The sequence below is a fragment of the Trichoderma citrinoviride genome (assembly GCF_003025115.1).
Source record: "Trichoderma citrinoviride strain TUCIM 6016 unplaced genomic scaffold BBK36scaffold_8, whole genome shotgun sequence".
Taxonomy (NCBI): Eukaryota; Fungi; Ascomycota; class Sordariomycetes; order Hypocreales; family Hypocreaceae; genus Trichoderma; species Trichoderma citrinoviride.
In genome coordinates, this window is record NW_020194716.1 from 155,267 (window position 1) to 171,644 (window position 16,378).

Here is a 16,378-nt window from a genome sequence, read left to right on the forward strand (position 1 = left end):
AAGGGGTAGATGAAGGGGAGAGTAGAGCTGGAGGAGCTGAGCTGAGCTGAGCTTGACAAGGATTCAGAGATGGGAGATGGTATGTCTGATGCTGGATATGATGGCACTGGTTGACGATGAGAGAACCTGTTACATCAACCAATTGCTCAGGGGTGAATAATAGTATGGTAACAGCGGTAATTGCGGATCAATGGATAGAGCCTCTCATGTAAGATCATACAAGCTCCATGCCTTCTCTCCACGGTCAGGTAATTTTTCTTCCTTGTTCCTTGTTGAAGCTCCAGGCCGGAACGTCACTGAGCGTTGAAGCTTCCCCGGAGCCGGTGTTTCTCCGACGCTGCAGCCACTAATGTCACTACCGAATCTCAAAAGGCGATAAGCTATCAGCCATCTGCATGTGCTATCATCTGCCATAACATTTCGGCATCTCTCTCCTCGATATTCCCGTCGCTCTACATGCTGCTTGCTCCAGTGCGGTAGCTTCTATTGTCCGAAGAGCTTCTTCTTCTTCCTCTCTCAGTCCCCAATGCGGTGATATCCATCGACTCTTACTCAAAGCGCGGGGAGGGGTTACGTGCATTGGAAAACAGCTGAGAGAGACCGAAGAGAGAAAGCAGAAAGGCAGAGATGGATGACCAGCCAGAGCCGCACTCGCTGGCGTCGACGTTTCCAAACCCGCCAGAGTTTTGGAGAGAATTTACGCCAGATAGGATTGCAGAGCTTAATGAGCTGCGGCTATCGCGGGCGTCGCCAGATCAAGATGACGGAAACATTGGGCGAATCCCGGATTTGCCAGAGCATCTGAGGCATCTGCAGCCGCCGCCAGAACCCGCAGACGGACGATGGCGAGTCTTTGGCGATCAGTACATGGTGTGTTTGAACAACTCCAAAGCTTCTGTTGATTTGGCTCAGGATTGTGTCTAACCGCAATCACCTACAGCTCGACGACAAGCTCCCGACCCTCGAGGAACAGGGCATCCAGAACCTACCCGCAACCGCCTCGTCCAGCGCAAAGGACGCCAAGCACTACGACCGCGCCTTTGAGCTCAAGCGCCTCGTCAAGTCGCTGCTGCTCAACTTCCTCGAGCTCAACGGCGTCCTGGCGCGCAACCCGGCCGACGCCGAGGCCAAGATCCTCGACATCCGCACCATCTTCATCAACATCCACCACATCCTCAACGAGTACCGGCCGCACCAGGCGCGCGAGTCCGCCATCGAGATGATGCAGGACCACCTGGACCGCACGCGCACCGAGACGGCTGCCATCCGCACGCAGGTCGACAAGGCGCGCAAGGTGCTCGAGGGCCTGGGCAGCCTGGACCTGTCGCTGTTCCAGGAGCAGCAGCTGGATGGCGCGGACCGCATCCTGGACGCGTCGCCGCTGACCGACATGACGGCGGCGGACATGCACCGCGGCGAGAGGCGCGAGCGGGCAGCGGCCGCCTGGTGCATGGCCGATGCGTTGCTCAACTAGTGGAGGACGACGAGCTTCATGTTGGAGACGGTCCGCGTGACGCGCGTCATTGTGTGGCCGAGCGCGGTGGGCACTTGCACGTATCGCTGCGGCTACCGGTGCCCGGCTGGATGCGACTTTGCGTGCAAGTACACGTGCACATGCCGAACCATCTGCCGGCGCTCAAGCAAAGGGCAACGAGACGAGAGAACAGGCAATGGGGGAGCAAGGGGGAAGGGCAACGCAGTTCGAAGGAGGGGATTTGGGGCATATATTTGAGGCTCCCTACTACATGGATGATGGTGGAGATGCCAGGCCAGTCGTTGCATATGCAGTTGATGATTCATGGATAATGACGTCTTGCTGGTTGATTGGACAAGGGTTGGCCGTCTTTTTTGTTTTACAACATTCCCTCCATGAGAGGTGTTGGGATTCGGTCTGTCTGTATAGTACACAAACACACAAGCACATAAAACAGTGCAGAAAGAGAGCAACAGTACACTCTACATGCAGAAAGAGGGAATAGAGCGATTAAGACCTATTCCCCTAATAATTCAAAACAAAGCACTGAATGAGCAACTATATCAAGCAGTGAAGTCGATACGTGGGCAAGAGTCGGTGGAAACAAAATGAGGTATCATCCATTACATGGAAATATTCCCTAAGGATATCTAAAATAAAGAACACAACCCAAAACCAAGACGGCAAAAAACACTCGTACAAGCTCGTACAATTCATTTCTTTGCTTTTGCTTTTCTTTTCCTTCCCCCATAAAGGTCATACCTAAGGCTTCTTCACAGGCGGAGGCGGTCCTCCCCCTCCTGCAGCAACTCCTGCTACAACCTGTGGTAATGGCGTTGCTGTTGCTGCTGCCGCACCTTGACTATTCTCATTCCCATTGCCATTTCCATTGCCTCCCGCGTTTCCTCCAGCAGTCCCTTCCTTTTCCAGTAGATCGGCCAAATATTTCAAGTCGTCTCTAGCGCGCGGATCTCTTTCGATAATGACCTTGATGACCTCCCACTCCCGTCTCGTCATTTGATACGCCTGCGGGAGAATGAACTGCACAGTAGGCACGCTGATAAGGGGCCCCAGCACTTCTCTCGCGGTGATCACCCCTGCATCCTGCTGGGCTTGCTTTCTCTGGTCGTCCGGTGCCTGCTGTTGCTGCTGCATAGGGGGCGTTGTCTGGGATGACGCTGATGACGGTACCTGCGCATTATGGGGAGGGGCAGGGCGGTTGTGATGCGGCACCTGAGGGACGGGAACCGGCGTAGCAGACTGTCCGTGGCCGTTGGGGGGAGGCGCATTGGGGAACGGGGAGGAGGCTATCTGAGGCGTGGCGGGTGAAAAGGCCGGGCCTGAAATCGAGTTGCTTCGCTGGCTGTATCCGGCTGGCGTAGGAGCAGGAGGTGGCGGAGCTTGGGAATTCGCGTGACTCTGACTCGTCGACGTCGCAGACGACGCAGCAGCAGCAATAGCCGCCTCGTTGTTAAGAAGCTGCTTCAGCTGGTCTGGCTCGTTGCGGTAGACAAAGACGGCCAGCAGCAGAGGCTCAGGCCTCGACTTGGGAATGTAGTTGTCCACTAGGTTCAGCATAAACTCGGGGTGGCCGTCTTCACCTGCAGGAACAGGCACCAGGTACGTGTCCCGGACGTTGCCGGCGACCTTATTGCCGACGACGCCATATCGGTTCTTGCTGACGAAGTAGTTGATGAGGTTGTTGAACTCCTGCTTAGCGTCTGGCGATGTGGGCGTGATGTTGACAACGATGATATCGGTCAGGTTGCTGTATCGCAGACTGCACAAGTACTCGATGGCGGCCTGCTGAGGGATGCGGCCGGCCACTGTCATCTGACGCGGGATCAGCTTCGACCAGGGGCCAAACGAGGCAAAGTTGGCGCCTCCGATGTGCTTGGCCGTAGCCTCGAAGTCGGCAATGGAGCTCATCGCCAGGGAGCCGCGCCAGACGACATCGGGATCCGAGGTTTCCTCTGTGGGTGAGTAAGGGGGCGACTCGTTCTCGTCCTGCAGCATCCTGTCGACGTCGGGGTCGAAGCCAGGGCCATTTGTGGTCAAGACCGGCGCGGAAGGCCGGCGACGGTGAGCAGCCGTAGGGGACTTTACGGCGGAGAAGACCTTGCCAATGTCGAAATTCGACTGGGTGGGCGAGTGCTCTCCTCCCAGCTCTCCTCCTCCGATCGACTCGCGCTTAACGTGTTGATGCGTTTGTTGCCCCTGCTGGTACTGCTGCTGCTGTTGCTGCTGTCGTTCTCGCTCCGCCTGGCCCTGTTTCTCCTCACCTCCCGCACGGGGGCCCCCGGCAGATGGCATGGGTGCATCGCTGCTGATGAGGCTGTCGTCTTCGACGATTTCTTCGCCCTTGTGCGTGCGTCTCACCCGAGGCCCTGTGTCGGATGTGTACAGGATGGACTGCTTCTCGGCCCTGGCCTTCATCTCTGCAGTCTGCCTCTGCAGCTCAGACGAGGCGAGCTGCTCCGACGTCATGACGGCGAGCGTCATGGGCGAGTGCTCGTGCGCCCAAAGGCCCTGGAACAGCTCGGGGTTGTTCTTGAGGTTGAACGTCAGCGACTTTATCTGCTGGCTGTACTCCTTCTGGCCTTTGGAAAGCGGGTGCGTGTCGAAGACGGCGCGCTCGATCTGAAGCGCATACTTTTCGGCGAGGGATTCTGCGCTTTCATCCGCTGGTAGTTGGATGTGGCCGCTCTTGGATAGGGATGTAATGACATGGGCCAGCGACTTCTTCAGCGCCTTTGCAGGGCCGACTCGCGTGCCGGGGAGCTCCTGGATGGACGGCGTCAAGTCTGGTGGAGGCGTGTACTTGACCTGGGGAGACGCGGCGGCAGAGGCGGAGGCGGAAGCAGAAGCCGAAGCCGAAGCCACGGCCTCGTCCTCTGATACACGTCGCATCTTGGTGGTCTATCATACACAAACATTTGGTTAGTACCTATCAGGTTGCAATGGCGACATGTGCCTTCGGTTAGAGGAAGTATAACACGTACCTTTCCGTCTCCATCCTGCGAGTCCTCTCTCGCCTTTCGCTTGCCCTGCTTGGCCACGCCCGTCACGTCCTTCTTCTCTCTTGCGACCGCATCCGGGGTCGGCGACGCCTTGGCCTGAGCCGCGTCCCTGTCGGCTTCCTCCCGGATATCGCTGCCTCGCTTGCCCTTCTTGCGGCCGCCGCGCTTCTTCTTCCGCTCGGCCTCCTCCTCGTGCGCCTTTCGCCGCTCCTCCCACAGCTTCTCGCCGCGGGCAATGGCGTCCAGCAGCTCCCGGTGGTTCTCGGGCTTGCACTGCTCACACCAGTAGTGCTCGGGAATCTCGTCTTCGTACGAGCTCACGCCAACGCAGACATTGTGCTGCCACACCAGGCACGTCTCGCACGCGATCCAGGCTTCGTTGGAGTCTTCGTCCTGCTCGGTGGCGCCGCACACGCAGCGGATCACCTCGTCGGGCTCCTGCGACTGTTCCTTCTCCTGCGCCTGCGCCTTTTTGTTCTTCTTGGTCTGTCGACGTTTCGGCACGGGGGCCTCCAGCTCGTCAAAGGCCTTGGTATGCTGGCCCTTGGTGGCTCTGACGGAGCGGCGAGGTTCGGCTTCTCCTATGCGGCAGCTTCTGTTAGCCATCTGTCTCTTGAGCAGCGGCGCATGTCCAGCGCAATCGCCTCCAGTAAGTCGCATGTCTGCGCCACCTGCTGCGATCGAGAGGGAGGAGGAGGGAATTGTCGGCCGTGATGCCTTCGTTTCTAGCTTACCAGACATGGCAATGGGGCACGCGCAACGGCGTCGCCACGGGTGATTTTGCGCGGATTGTGCGAATCCAACTAATGAGATGCAAATTCTACTACAGAAGCGAGCGCGAGATGGATGAACAACTTTTGCGCTTCGCTTCAGGCGGGCATTGGGAGATTTACAAAGCAGACAGAGACGACAACTAGTAGGTAGTCACAGACAGCTAATGAAGAGCAATTCCTCCCCGCGGCAAGAAGTAGAAGAAAAGAAGAAATGATGGGCCTAATTCCAGCGCAAGGCCTAATTTCTAGCGACCAGATCTCCCCGGCTATGGGAGCTCGAGCTGCTGTGTGAAGCTGTCTTTTGCGCTGCTACAGAGGCAGCGCGTGTGCCGGATTAGGTAGCTTGTGATGAAGCGAAAAAAAAAAAATCGAAGCTTGGGTTGGTGGTGATGACGGCAGCTTGCGTGGGGTTGCGGGAGCCCCCTTGGAGTGGATACAGATGGAAGCAGAGGCGGGTGGCGCGTCTTTTTGGCCACTGCCTGCGTGCCGTTTGTTGGGCTGGACTGGACTGGACTGGACTATTGCGTTGACAGCAGCTGTTGGATGGATGGAGAGACGTCGAGTTGATGCGGGTGTCGGGACTCGCTCGGGTGTGTAGTCTCCTGTATTTGTAAGATTGGGAGGATCTGATATAGAGTATTTCAGTGGTGTCGAGCCTCCAGATACTCTATAGCGCAGTATCTGACAGCTGCTGCGAGAGACGTCAAGAATGTGCGATATCCGGGGTCAGCTCCAGTGGGTAATATCGTATGAGTGCCGATGACGGTGAGAGATGCTGATGAGTGTCGCTAGGATGATACAACACAAGAACAGACGCGATCACGGGAGCACATCCGCTCGTGTACCACGGATGAGATGGAATATGGAAAGGGAAGAGTTTGAAAGAGATGGATGAAGGAGGAAGAAAGGGCAGTTGAGAGACGGCCGTCGACGTCGATAGAAGCAGCGACGAGGTGAATGCCCAAGTTGGAACAACGATGGGATAATGGCGCTTAGTCATGAGGGGGGCAAATACCGTAATTCCAATCGTGTTAGTACTGCAGCTGCTCGGAACAGCCTCGGCTAAACTTGCGAGCTCGTCTCAGCTTCCCTCAGCCTTGCTTGTTGCCTCAGGTAGCAACTTCCCGAAGAGGCTGCTGACTCAGCAAACTGCAGCTCCAGGGTAAGCTGCCCAACTTCAAGCTCATGGCAGGTACGCGGCGGGTCGTGCCTGGAGCTCCAGAAGTGACGCCGGCCTTGCTCTTGTTGTTCCCCTCCATACAAACTCACTGGCGATTCAACCTTGGAATCTTCAGCCTCGACCTAGCAAACGGCCTGCTGCTACCTCTCACGCCCTCTTGCGAATCTTTTCAATCTCCCGCCGAACTCGGTTCCATCCACGCCCTGCCGCAGTCGAGTACAGAGACAGAGATTGCCCCTCCACCATGTCCCGCCGTTACGATTCCCGAGTACGTTTCCAACTGCGAGGAGCTGGGCTGAGCTTCGACATATAGTGACGGCAGCCAATATGCGGAAATGAGGACTAACCTGTGCGACAGACGACCATCTTCTCGCCCGAGGGCCGTCTCTACCAGGTCGAATATGCACTAGAAGCCATCTCCCACGCCGGCACAGCCATCGGCATCCTGGCCAAGGATGGCATTGTCCTGGCCGCCGAGCGAAAGGTGACGTCGAAGCTGCTGGAGCAAGACACGTCGGCAGAGAAGCTCTACGTGCTCAACGAGTGCGTTTGTCTCGAGATTCCCTGTGCATCACCCGTGGAAACGTGCTGACACCCTTGGCAGCAACATGATCTGCGCAGTAGCAGGCATGACGGCCGACGCAAACATCCTCATCAACTACGCCCGCCAGGCCGCCCAGCGATACCTCCTCACCTACAACGAAGACATCCCCTGCGAGCAGCTGGTGCGCAAGCTGTGCGATCTGAAGCAGGGCTACACACAACATGGTGGTCTGCGGCCGTTTGGCGTCTCCTTCATCTACGCCGGCTGGGATCCCCGGAGGCAGTTCCAGCTGTACCTCAGCAATCCCTCGGGCAACTACGGCGGGTGGAAGGCCACCAGCGCGGGAGCCAACAATGCCAGCGCGCAGAGTCTGCTGAAGCAGGACTACAAGGAGGACTGCACCCTTAAGGAGGCGTGCGGCGTGGCCGTCAAGGTGCTGAGCAAGACGATGGACTCTACCAAGCTGAGCAGTGAGAAGAGTGAGTTACCCTTATAATTCCTTCTCCAGGGACAGTTGCTGACTTTTTTTAGTTGAATTTGCGACGGTGGGACAGACAGAAGACGGCAAAATCTACCATCGGCTGTGGAGCGCAGACGAGATCACGGCGCTGCTGAAAGAACACGATTTGGCCAAGAGCGAGGATGCGGAGGAGAAATAGACGAGCAGAGAGAAATGAAATGTTTAAACAAGTAGACTGAGAAAGGGCGCTTAATGACAACAAAAAGGACAATGGCCCCTGTAACAACACGACATGTCCCAAGACGAGGTGGACTTTCATCGTGTATACCTGTGATCTAAGCACATTGCCCATGTTCAAGCAGAAAGAAGAAAGGAGAAGCTGCATACTTTTTCTTTCACATTTCTTCCTTTCCTCGGAAGGGACACGACGTTCGATGGCGACAGCAAAGTTGAGCAGCTAAGGTATTTACACGTGTAGAACAGACAATTCCTAGTAAGCGCTATAGGCTACATTTGCGCAAAACGACGTGAGAAGTCTCTAATTAGCCTCAAAAACACCATTTCAATATCGTCTAACTCCTGGAGAAATGGCAAGCTCACTACCTTGCTCTTCTTCATCCCTCACACGCTGCCACCCGGCCTGGATCGCCTCGTCGGCAGGGTGCGGATGCGGCTCGTGGCACTTGGGACCCGAGAGGTTGGGGAAGTGTCTCCTGTAGCTCCAGTACGCGACGGTCATGCCGAGGGCGGAGCCGATGCAGACGTCGTAGACGTCGTGGCGGTAGTCCTCGCAGCGGGAGATTGCGATGAGGGCGGCGCCGAGGAGGGGTGCGAGGCAGAGGAGCGCGCGGCTGAGGTCGCGGCCGCCGGACGGGTAGTTGAAGACGTGCAGCTGGCCGGCGAGGAAGAGGCTGAGGAAGCCGAGGCCGGCGAAGGAGAAGGACGAGTGGCCGGAGGGAAAGGAGCGCCAGCCGTCCTGGAGGGCGTGGCCGTCGGGGGCGGTGCAGACGGAGATGTCGACGAGAACGTTTGGCTTCGTGTCGGCATGGGGCTGGCAGCGGGCGAGGAGGTCCGGGCGGGGGCGGCCGACGGCGTTTTTGACAATGTCCGTTATGAAGGAGGAGAGGACGATGGAGATGCCGAGGGAGAGGTACGTGGCCTCGTGCTTGTGCGTGGAGGCGCGGGTGAGGATGTTATAGGCGATGAGGACGCCGAGGGGGATAAAGAGGGCGTAGAGGAAGTTGAGAGCTGTAGGAGCGCGAAGAGAGATGAGTGAGTTCCGACTTTGATAGACAAGGGGGGGGATGAGGTTTGGGGTCTGGGATGACGTACGGACGGTGACGCGCTCATGTTCGGCATGAGGGTAGGAGATGCGCAGATCGTTGATGAAGAACATCCGGTGGAAGGGGTTGACGAAGATGATGATCTGGTCGACATGTTAGGCATGATGCTGTGGCGACAGTGACGAGTGAGCGCACCATGATCCATCCCGCGAGGAGGATTGTGAAGCCGACGTAATCTGGCGCATGAGTTGTCTAGGACAAGGGTCAGCAAGATGAACTAGGCAGTGCATAGAAGACAGCAGAAACAGAGAGATGTTATAATATTTGGCCCAACTCACTTTCCAGAATCTGGCCAGAGGCCCCATGGAAGCGATCGAGCCGCCCCCGTTGGCGGTGCGCACAGAAGGCATCGGGCCAAGACACGAGACGCAGCAGCAGAGGTGTGAGGGATTTCTGTTCGCTTATATGAGTGCTTCCATGAAAGATTGAGGATGAGTTGGTGAGAAGGTTTCTGAGAAGAAGGCTTAGGCTGTTGGCGGAAATGTCTGTATATGTCGAGAGAAGGTTTGGGGGATCGAAGATGAGTTGGAATTTGGCGATGTCGCTTGATGTGGTTGAAAGTCGCGATTTTTAGGCTAAGTGTAGGGTAGGTCACTATGTAGGCGGGTGCTGCCAGACAACGCGCAAGAGATTGGACACGGGTGCATACGCCTGTGTTGCTGATATAGGTAGATATGGGAAAGCAACAGTTGAATTCTACTCAGTAGGAGCAGGATAATGGATTCAATTGAGTTTTTGTTGCCTGCAGCTGCAGTGGTGCTCGAATGATACAACGCCTGTCCACATCTACATCCAAAAGCCTCCCGCGTTGATGAACAACCATGATCCTCCGCCATGAGTGGAAACCGACACAATACTCCCACCAAAGACGACATACAATTTACAACTTTGGCTTCAGCTTCTTAAAGCTCCTTGTAATCTCTGTAATCGCCGTCTCCACCGGCAATCTCTCCATCGAACTCGCCCCGTAGAAGCCGTGAACACCCTTCGTCCGGCTGAGCACATACTCGGCGTCCTTTGGTGCCGCAATCGGCCCTCCGTGGCACAGCACAATGACATCCGGATTGATCTTGACAGCTGCATCGCGGATCTCCTGAATCAGCTTGACGCACTCGTCCAGCGTCTTGCCCGTCGCAGCACCGATGGAGCCACTCGTCGTGAGGCCCATGTGCGCAACCAGGACATCGGCTCCCGCGCGCGCCATCTTCTCGCTCTCCTCCACGTTGAACACGTATGGCGTCGTGAGCATGTTGAGCGAGCGAGCCTGACGGATCATGTCCACCTCGAGATCGTAGCCCATCCCTGTCTCTTCCAGATTGGCCCTAAACTGCCCGTCAATGAGGCCGACGGTGGGGAAGTTTTGGACGCCGGCGAAGCCGAGGTCGCGGAGCTGCTTGAGGAAGGCCGGGATATTGCGGAAAGGGTCTGTGCCGCATACGCCAGCAATGACGGGCGTCTTCTTGACGACGGGAATCACTTCATTTGCCTGAAATGAATGATCATATGAGAAACTCCATCGCCATCATGTGTACGTGAGAGAGTTGGGTCGTACCATTTCAACCACTATGCCGTTGGCATCTCCGTACGGCATCAGCCCGGACAGCGACCCCCGACCGGCCATCCGGAAGCGACCGCTGTTGTAAATGATGATGAGATCACCGCCGCCGGCCTCGATGAACTTGGCGGACAGACCAATGCCGGCGCCGGCTCCGACTATGGCCTTGCCGGCGGCGATCCGGGCCCGAAGGCCGGCAAGGATCTGGTCTCTATCCGTAGGGGGCGCCATCTAAAGTTTAGGCTGTATAGTCAAGCTGGAGGAAACACTTGAGGGAGGTCTCTCAGATGAGAGGATTGCTGCTCGTTGGATAAGAATATGTACATGATTCGGACGGAACCTAGAAAGAGAGCATCAGAGAGACGTAAGCTAGTATCCCCCCGGATCTCCTGTGGGGACGAACTGGGATTCCTAGCTCATACTTCAGACTTGATGTCAGAGCGAAGCTCCCCGCCATCGAAAGTCAAACCCGATCTGTCCCCAGTTTGCCACTGTGCTTCTTCATACGAGTATTAACGCTCTATCTCGACGTAAGCCTCATCAGAGTTAATTTGTAGTTAGTTAGTCGTCATAGCCTGAAGGGAGAAGTCGTCAGTCGTCCAATATCTGAGACATTTGAACGTTGCTATACATACATGTACAGGGAATGTCGACATAAAGCCAGCCTCATATATCGAACCCCGCATCTCAGCATCTTCTCATCCCCGATCAGTTCGAAATGGCATCGGTAGCAATCATTGGGAGCTGCGATACCAAGCTGAAAGAGCTCCTCTTTCTTCGCGACCGTATCAAAGAGACATCAGGCGTCGGGACGATTCTCATTGATGTTGGACGAGACTCTTGTGTCGACGATGCCATTGCCATCTCTCAGGCCGAGCTTCTGTCCAAGTACAACAAGGGAACCAGCACAGACATATCTGGCTTGACCAGGGGCGACTTCGTCTCGCTCATGTCTGGTTGTGCTTCCCAGGCCGTGAAAGAACTATACACCAAAGGCCTGATCCATGGCATCGTTTCCGCCGGCGGCTCCAACGGAACAGCGCTCTCAGCTGCCGTCATGCGCGATGTCCTTCCTGTCGGATTCCCGAAGCTCATTGTGTCGACCATGGCGAGCGGCGACACGCGGCACATCGTTGGCGAGACAGACATTATGCTGATGCACTCTGTCGTCGATGTTGCCGGCATGAATCCCATCCTGCGAGACATTCTGAGCAATGCAGGAGCTGCAATTGCAAACGCTGCTCTGTCATACGCCACCAGACAAGAGAGGAAAGCAACAGACGCAGCGGCAGAGTCGATAAAGAAGTGGCGAGTGGGTATCACCATGTTTGGTGTCACCACGCCTGGCGTCGATGCCATTCGCTCCCACCTCGAGACCAACTACCCTGTCGAGACATATGTCTTCCACGCCGTCGGCACGGGAGGACGTGCAATGGAGCGGCTGATCCGCGAAGGCCAGCTGGACGCAGTCATTGACCTCACGACGACGGAGGTTTGCGACCACTTGTTTGAAGGCGTTCTCTCTGCCGGAGAGGGACGACTAGACGCTGCCGTCGAGGCAGGCCTGCCGAACATTGTTTCTCTAGGCGCGCTCGACATGGTCAACTTTGGACCGAGAAGTACATTGCCCGAGAAGCACGAGGGAAGGGTCATATATGAGCACAATCCAAACGTCACTTTGCTGAGGACGTCACCGGCCGAGTGTCGCGAGATTGGCGAGTTCATTGCCAGGAAGCTCAGCAAGTCCAAGAGCCCCGACTTGATTCAGGTTTGGATCCCAAAAGGAGGCGTCAGCATGATTGCGGTCCCTGGAGGCCCGTTCGAGAACAAAGAGGCAGACAAGGCGCTGTTTGAGGCTATAAGGAAAGGGTTGAGTGGGTGTGGTATTGAGATTGTGGAGGATGAGAGACATGTGAATGATGAAGGGTTTGCGAGGGACATTGCAGAGGCACTGGTTGCAAAGCTGGGAGTACAGAGGAGCTGACATTTCACAGCGGCAATATGGCATAATGAATGAAATCTTAATGAAATATCTGATGTTAAAAAGGCGCTAGTTCCCGTGATGCAAACGCCGAGATATTATTAGATGACCTGGAACTTCGGGATTCTGGTCCTGTTGGCTTGGCCGACGGTGTAAGAGCACATCAACATGGAATTGGATGCACGAACACGGATGCAGCTGCCCGAGTGCAGTTGAGCTCACCTCACCTACAGGGGCTGTCCCGCCTGCAGAGACGCTCCCGCGCTTCTTACAGCGGTCCACATGCTCTGAGCTGTGCTGGGCGCGTCTAACGCATGACGCTACGGAGCGTGTAGCTGCTTCCAGCCTCAACTTTTCTCTTCCCTTCTTCTCTTCTCTTCCACAGACCTTCACCATCCGCCACAACGCCGCCTCACCTCTGCACCTCTCCTCGGTCAAAGCATCGTCAAGCATGCTCAAATCAACCCACAAACCAGCGCAATTGGCGCCCCTCCCGCCGGGCTGGACCGAACACAAGGCCCCGACCGGCCACACCTACTACTACAACGCCGAGACCAAAGAATCCACGTACAAGCGACCCGGCCAGCCATTACCCTCCCAGCCAACTCCTCCCGAGCCGACCCCCTTCTCCCCCTACGCGGCCGTGCCGAACCTCTCCGACCCAAATGTCGCAAATGCCTTCATGGCGCAGTTCAACAAGCCTCCACCCCAGGCGCAAAGGGGCGGCTTCGAGGGACGCCCGCGGCCGCAGCCTGTGGACAAGCCTAGGAGAAAGGAGCCCATCCCCGGGTGCGAGCCGTGGATCCTGGTGTACACAAAGTACTCGCGGCGCTTCGTCTACAACCCGATCAAGAACGCGAGCTACTGGCGCATCCCCGAGAAGCTCATGCCCGCCATCTTGGAGATGGACAAGAAGAGGATACAGAACCTGAATGCACCAAATCAAGAAGAAAAGCAGACAGAAGCAGCAGCAGAGGGCGGTAAACAACCCGGCGACGGAAAAGAGGCCAAGGCTGCTGAAGAGGCGGCGCCTGCTCCTCCCGGCCCGGACTACGACAGCGACGAATACGAAGAGGTCGAAGTCACCGACGACGAGGGCGAGGGCGACGACGGCGAGCACCCCTCGAAGCGGCAGCGCACCGAAATGTCCGACGACCAAGACCAGGGACCCCTCGAGTTCACGGAGGCAGACATCGCCGCCCAGCTGCAGGCCATGGGCGAAGAGTACGGCCTCGAGCCCGGGGACTACGACGACGGCAACATGGACGACTGGCCCGAGGGCGCAGAGGGCGTCGAGTTCTCCGAGGAAGACGCAAAGTTCTTATTTCAAGACATGCTCGCCGACCTCAACATCAACCCCTACAGCTCCTGGGACAAGCTCCTCGAGGAGGGCAAGATCATACAGGACCCGCGCTACACGGCCCTCAGCACGACAAAGGCCCGCAAGGAGTGCTTCGACGAGTGGACCCGCCAGCGCATCGCTCAGCTCAAGGAGCAGCGCGCCAAGCAGGAGAAGAAGGACCCGAAGATCGCCTTCATGGCCTTCCTGCAGGAAAAGGCCTCCCCGAAGCTCTACTGGCCCGAGTTCAAGCGCAAGTACAAAAAGGAGGACTCCATGAAAGACCTCAAGCTTTCAGATAAAGATCGCGAAAAGGCGTACCGCGAACACATCAATCGCCTCAAGCTGCCCCAGGCGACGCTCAAGTCGGATCTCATCGCGCTGCTCAAGGCGCAGCCCGTGCATTTGCTCAACAACAAGTCGCTCGCGAATGGGCTGCCCGCGCAGGTCCTCACTGACATACGGTATATCTCGCTCGAGCCCAAGATTCGCGATCCCTTGGTGGAGGCGTACGTGCAAACGCTGCCGCCACCTCCTGAGGATCCCAGCTCTGCCGTGGAGGACGAGGAGCAGAAGAAGGCGCGCGAGGCGAGGGAGAGGCGGGAAAGGGCTTTGGAGGAGCGGAATCGGCTGGTCGAGGAGCAGAGGAGGAGACGCGAGAGGGAAGTCGCGGCAAGCAAGGCACGGCTGAGGGAAGAGGAGCGGGAGCTGGAGTTTGCCATGAGGGTTGGGAAGAGAGGCTTGCAGGGGCAGCTGGCAAGTATGAGTGTGAAGCAGCCCGGAGACGGCGAGGGTGAGCCATCATAGGGCTAGTCCTTGGTCAATGCTGATGACTTGATTCAATGGCAACCTGTATAATGTATAGACGCGCCCCCCTGTATAATGACGATAATGCTATTACATCCATTGTGGCCAAACAAGCAATCAAAGAGTATCAAAGTAACGGCTGGCTTTTTCCTCCACCCCCGTCGCCAACTCCAGAAGTTGCTCCCTGCTCAGCGGACCGTCCTCGGTCAGATAGACGTCCACCATGCTCGCAGGCACCCACTCGAAATACACATTCGGTACACTCGCGGTCCGCTTCATTTCCCCGATTGATGTAATCCCAAGCACATCCCTCTTCCAAGCGCCGACAACCTCTTCAGCGTCGTTTTCCTCACACGGTGGTGGGTCGAATGGGTATATCTTGGACTTTTCAGTGAGCACGATGACCTTGACGTCTGGAGAGACGTGCTTGGCGGTAAGGACGGCAGGCAATGAGCCTATCTTGTTGCACACGTTACCGGATTTGTCGAGGAGGTCTGCGCCGAGGAGGAGAATTTGGGCCCCCTTGGAAGCGAGGGCGACGCTGGCGTCGGTATAGACGGATAACTTTGTTGTGGCGTTGACGTCGGGGTTGCCTTGTAAGATGGTTGATATCAGGCGAGCGAGTTTGACGCCTTCGAAGAGGGGGCGAGATTCGAGCACGCGGATGTCGAGAGGAACATAGAGTGGCGGTGATGAGAGGCCGCGTGCGAGGGTGTTGGTGATCGTTGAGCTGAATGACAGAGTGAGAATCTTGACAGGTCCGCCGTCGTTGGAGGCAGGGCGGAACCTGGTGTGGAGGAAGTGAGAGAAGGCTTTTGCGATCTCGATTCCTGTCTTATCTCTTTGCAGTCTGATTGCGCTGATGGTGTCACAGAGCCGAACAACGTCGTCTTTTGTTGGAGCGCCCTGAATGCTCGAGTTGAGCCTCTGGTCAATGGTGTCGAGGATGGACAGCATGCCGTTGAGAATGGGGGCTCCCATGCTCTCTCGACCATTCTTCCACAAATGCCAGGCCGCGAACCTGACATTGCGCCACCACTTGTCTCGATCGCTCGTGTCGAGCTTTGGAATCACGTCCTCATACAAATGGTAGTATGCTGCTACAGCCAGGAGCCCTGCGCCGCTTTGATGGTCATTTTGAAGCGATCGAAGCGCAGCTGCCAGAGCGCGGCCCGCCTTCTTGCCGAGATCGATATCGAACCAGACTCGCCTCAGGCTCTCCTTCAGCCGAGGCACGCCTTGGAATGATTCGTCGTCGGTGACTTCATCCGGGTTAAACCACTCATAGCCTTCGTGTTCCCAGTCTATCGTGATGCCCTTTTCGCCCTTGCCGCCCTCCTCGGTAGGCTTGAGGATGAACGCAAAGGGGTTAATGGTCCATCTGCGGCCAACGTCTGGATCCGCAAAGGAGTACGGCTTGCCTTGCCGGAAGAGCTTCAGAGAATCCGAGGTGAGGGTTGTCTCTTCACGGAGTTCACGCCACGCCGTTGCGAGAGGGTTTTCATCTGTGACTTCGACGCCGCCAGAGATGGGAGCTAATTTGTGCCTTTGATACCATCATCAGTATCGTCGACTGACTGTCAAGGGCTTCTGGATGAAATCAGCTGGTTGAAGAAGACATACTGATATGTGTTTACTTGTCCGCTCCTGCGAAACAAGGCAACTCGCGGGTCGCGCTCCTCGTCGCCGTCGGGGAACTGGAAGATGAAGCTGACCGCGACAGCACATTCCATGAGCTCCGCCATGTTTCTTGTGTTTGATGAAGATGTAATGTTATGGTGCAGAGCAAACAGAGGTGAACGAGTGATGTTTATAGGTCGTACAAGCAAACGGCTGTAAGATTGGTGAAAGGCTGCTCTGGGAAGGAGTGACATGACATCACAGCAGGGTGAGGGAAGCAGA

General features: G+C 56.5%; 8 protein-coding genes across 8 annotated transcripts; 4 read left to right on the plus strand and 4 right to left on the minus strand.

Annotated features, from left to right (window-relative positions):
• Nucleotides 1-627: 627 nt before the first annotated feature.
• On the plus strand, nt 628-1,474 carry BBK36DRAFT_1120542 (MED7-domain-containing protein; the record flags this gene model as incomplete). Its single annotated transcript, XM_024890711.1, has 2 exons — nt 628-870; nt 941-1,474. 2 exons carry the CDS (start codon nt 628-630, stop codon nt 1,472-1,474), a joined length of 777 nt encoding a protein of 258 aa, XP_024748859.1.
• Nucleotides 1,475-2,377: 903 nt separating this feature from the next.
• Nucleotides 2,378-5,076, minus strand: BBK36DRAFT_1105186 (SPOC-domain-containing protein; the record flags this gene model as incomplete). Its single annotated transcript, XM_024889196.1, has 2 exons — nt 2,378-4,393; nt 4,477-5,076. Coding segments are annotated over 2 exons (2,616 nt in total), but the record flags the coding sequence as incomplete, so codon positions are not given.
• Nucleotides 5,077-6,691: 1,615 nt separating this feature from the next.
• On the plus strand, nt 6,692-7,650 carry BBK36DRAFT_1169254 (proteasome, subunit alpha type 4-like protein; the record flags this gene model as incomplete). Its single annotated transcript, XM_024895290.1, has 4 exons — nt 6,692-6,715; nt 6,806-6,990; nt 7,052-7,470; nt 7,523-7,650. The coding sequence occupies 4 exons, from the start codon at nt 6,692-6,694 to the stop codon at nt 7,648-7,650; spliced, it is 756 nt and encodes a 251-aa protein (XP_024748861.1).
• A 363-nt stretch (nt 7,651-8,013) lies between these two features.
• Nucleotides 8,014-9,144, minus strand: BBK36DRAFT_4910 (acid phosphatase/Vanadium-dependent haloperoxidase; the record flags this gene model as incomplete). Its single annotated transcript, XM_024898145.1, has 4 exons — nt 8,014-8,699; nt 8,784-8,877; nt 8,930-8,986; nt 9,073-9,144. The coding sequence occupies 4 exons, from the start codon at nt 9,142-9,144 to the stop codon at nt 8,014-8,016; spliced, it is 909 nt and encodes a 302-aa protein (XP_024748862.1).
• Nucleotides 9,145-9,674: 530 nt separating this feature from the next.
• BBK36DRAFT_1121109 (hypothetical protein) lies at nt 9,675-10,580 on the minus strand (the record flags this gene model as incomplete). Its single annotated transcript, XM_024890790.1, has 2 exons — nt 9,675-10,280; nt 10,347-10,580. 2 exons carry the CDS (start codon nt 10,578-10,580, stop codon nt 9,675-9,677), a joined length of 840 nt encoding a protein of 279 aa, XP_024748863.1.
• A 487-nt stretch (nt 10,581-11,067) lies between these two features.
• Nucleotides 11,068-12,333, plus strand: BBK36DRAFT_54092 (hypothetical protein; the record flags this gene model as incomplete). The annotated part of the gene is made up of 1 exon (XM_024898230.1): nt 11,068-12,333. One exon carries the CDS (start codon nt 11,068-11,070, stop codon nt 12,331-12,333), a length of 1,266 nt encoding a protein of 421 aa, XP_024748864.1.
• A 448-nt stretch (nt 12,334-12,781) lies between these two features.
• Nucleotides 12,782-14,476, plus strand: BBK36DRAFT_1120006 (hypothetical protein; the record flags this gene model as incomplete). Its single annotated transcript, XM_024890644.1, has 1 exon — nt 12,782-14,476. The coding sequence occupies one exon, from the start codon at nt 12,782-12,784 to the stop codon at nt 14,474-14,476; it is 1,695 nt and encodes a 564-aa protein (XP_024748865.1).
• Nucleotides 14,477-14,593: 117 nt separating this feature from the next.
• BBK36DRAFT_1159694 (nagb/rpia/CoA transferase-like protein) lies at nt 14,594-16,221 on the minus strand (the record flags this gene model as incomplete). The annotated part of the gene is made up of 2 exons (XM_024894223.1): nt 14,594-16,022; nt 16,100-16,221. 2 exons carry the CDS (start codon nt 16,219-16,221, stop codon nt 14,594-14,596), a joined length of 1,551 nt encoding a protein of 516 aa, XP_024748866.1.
• Between the last annotated feature and the right edge of the window lie 157 nt (nt 16,222-16,378).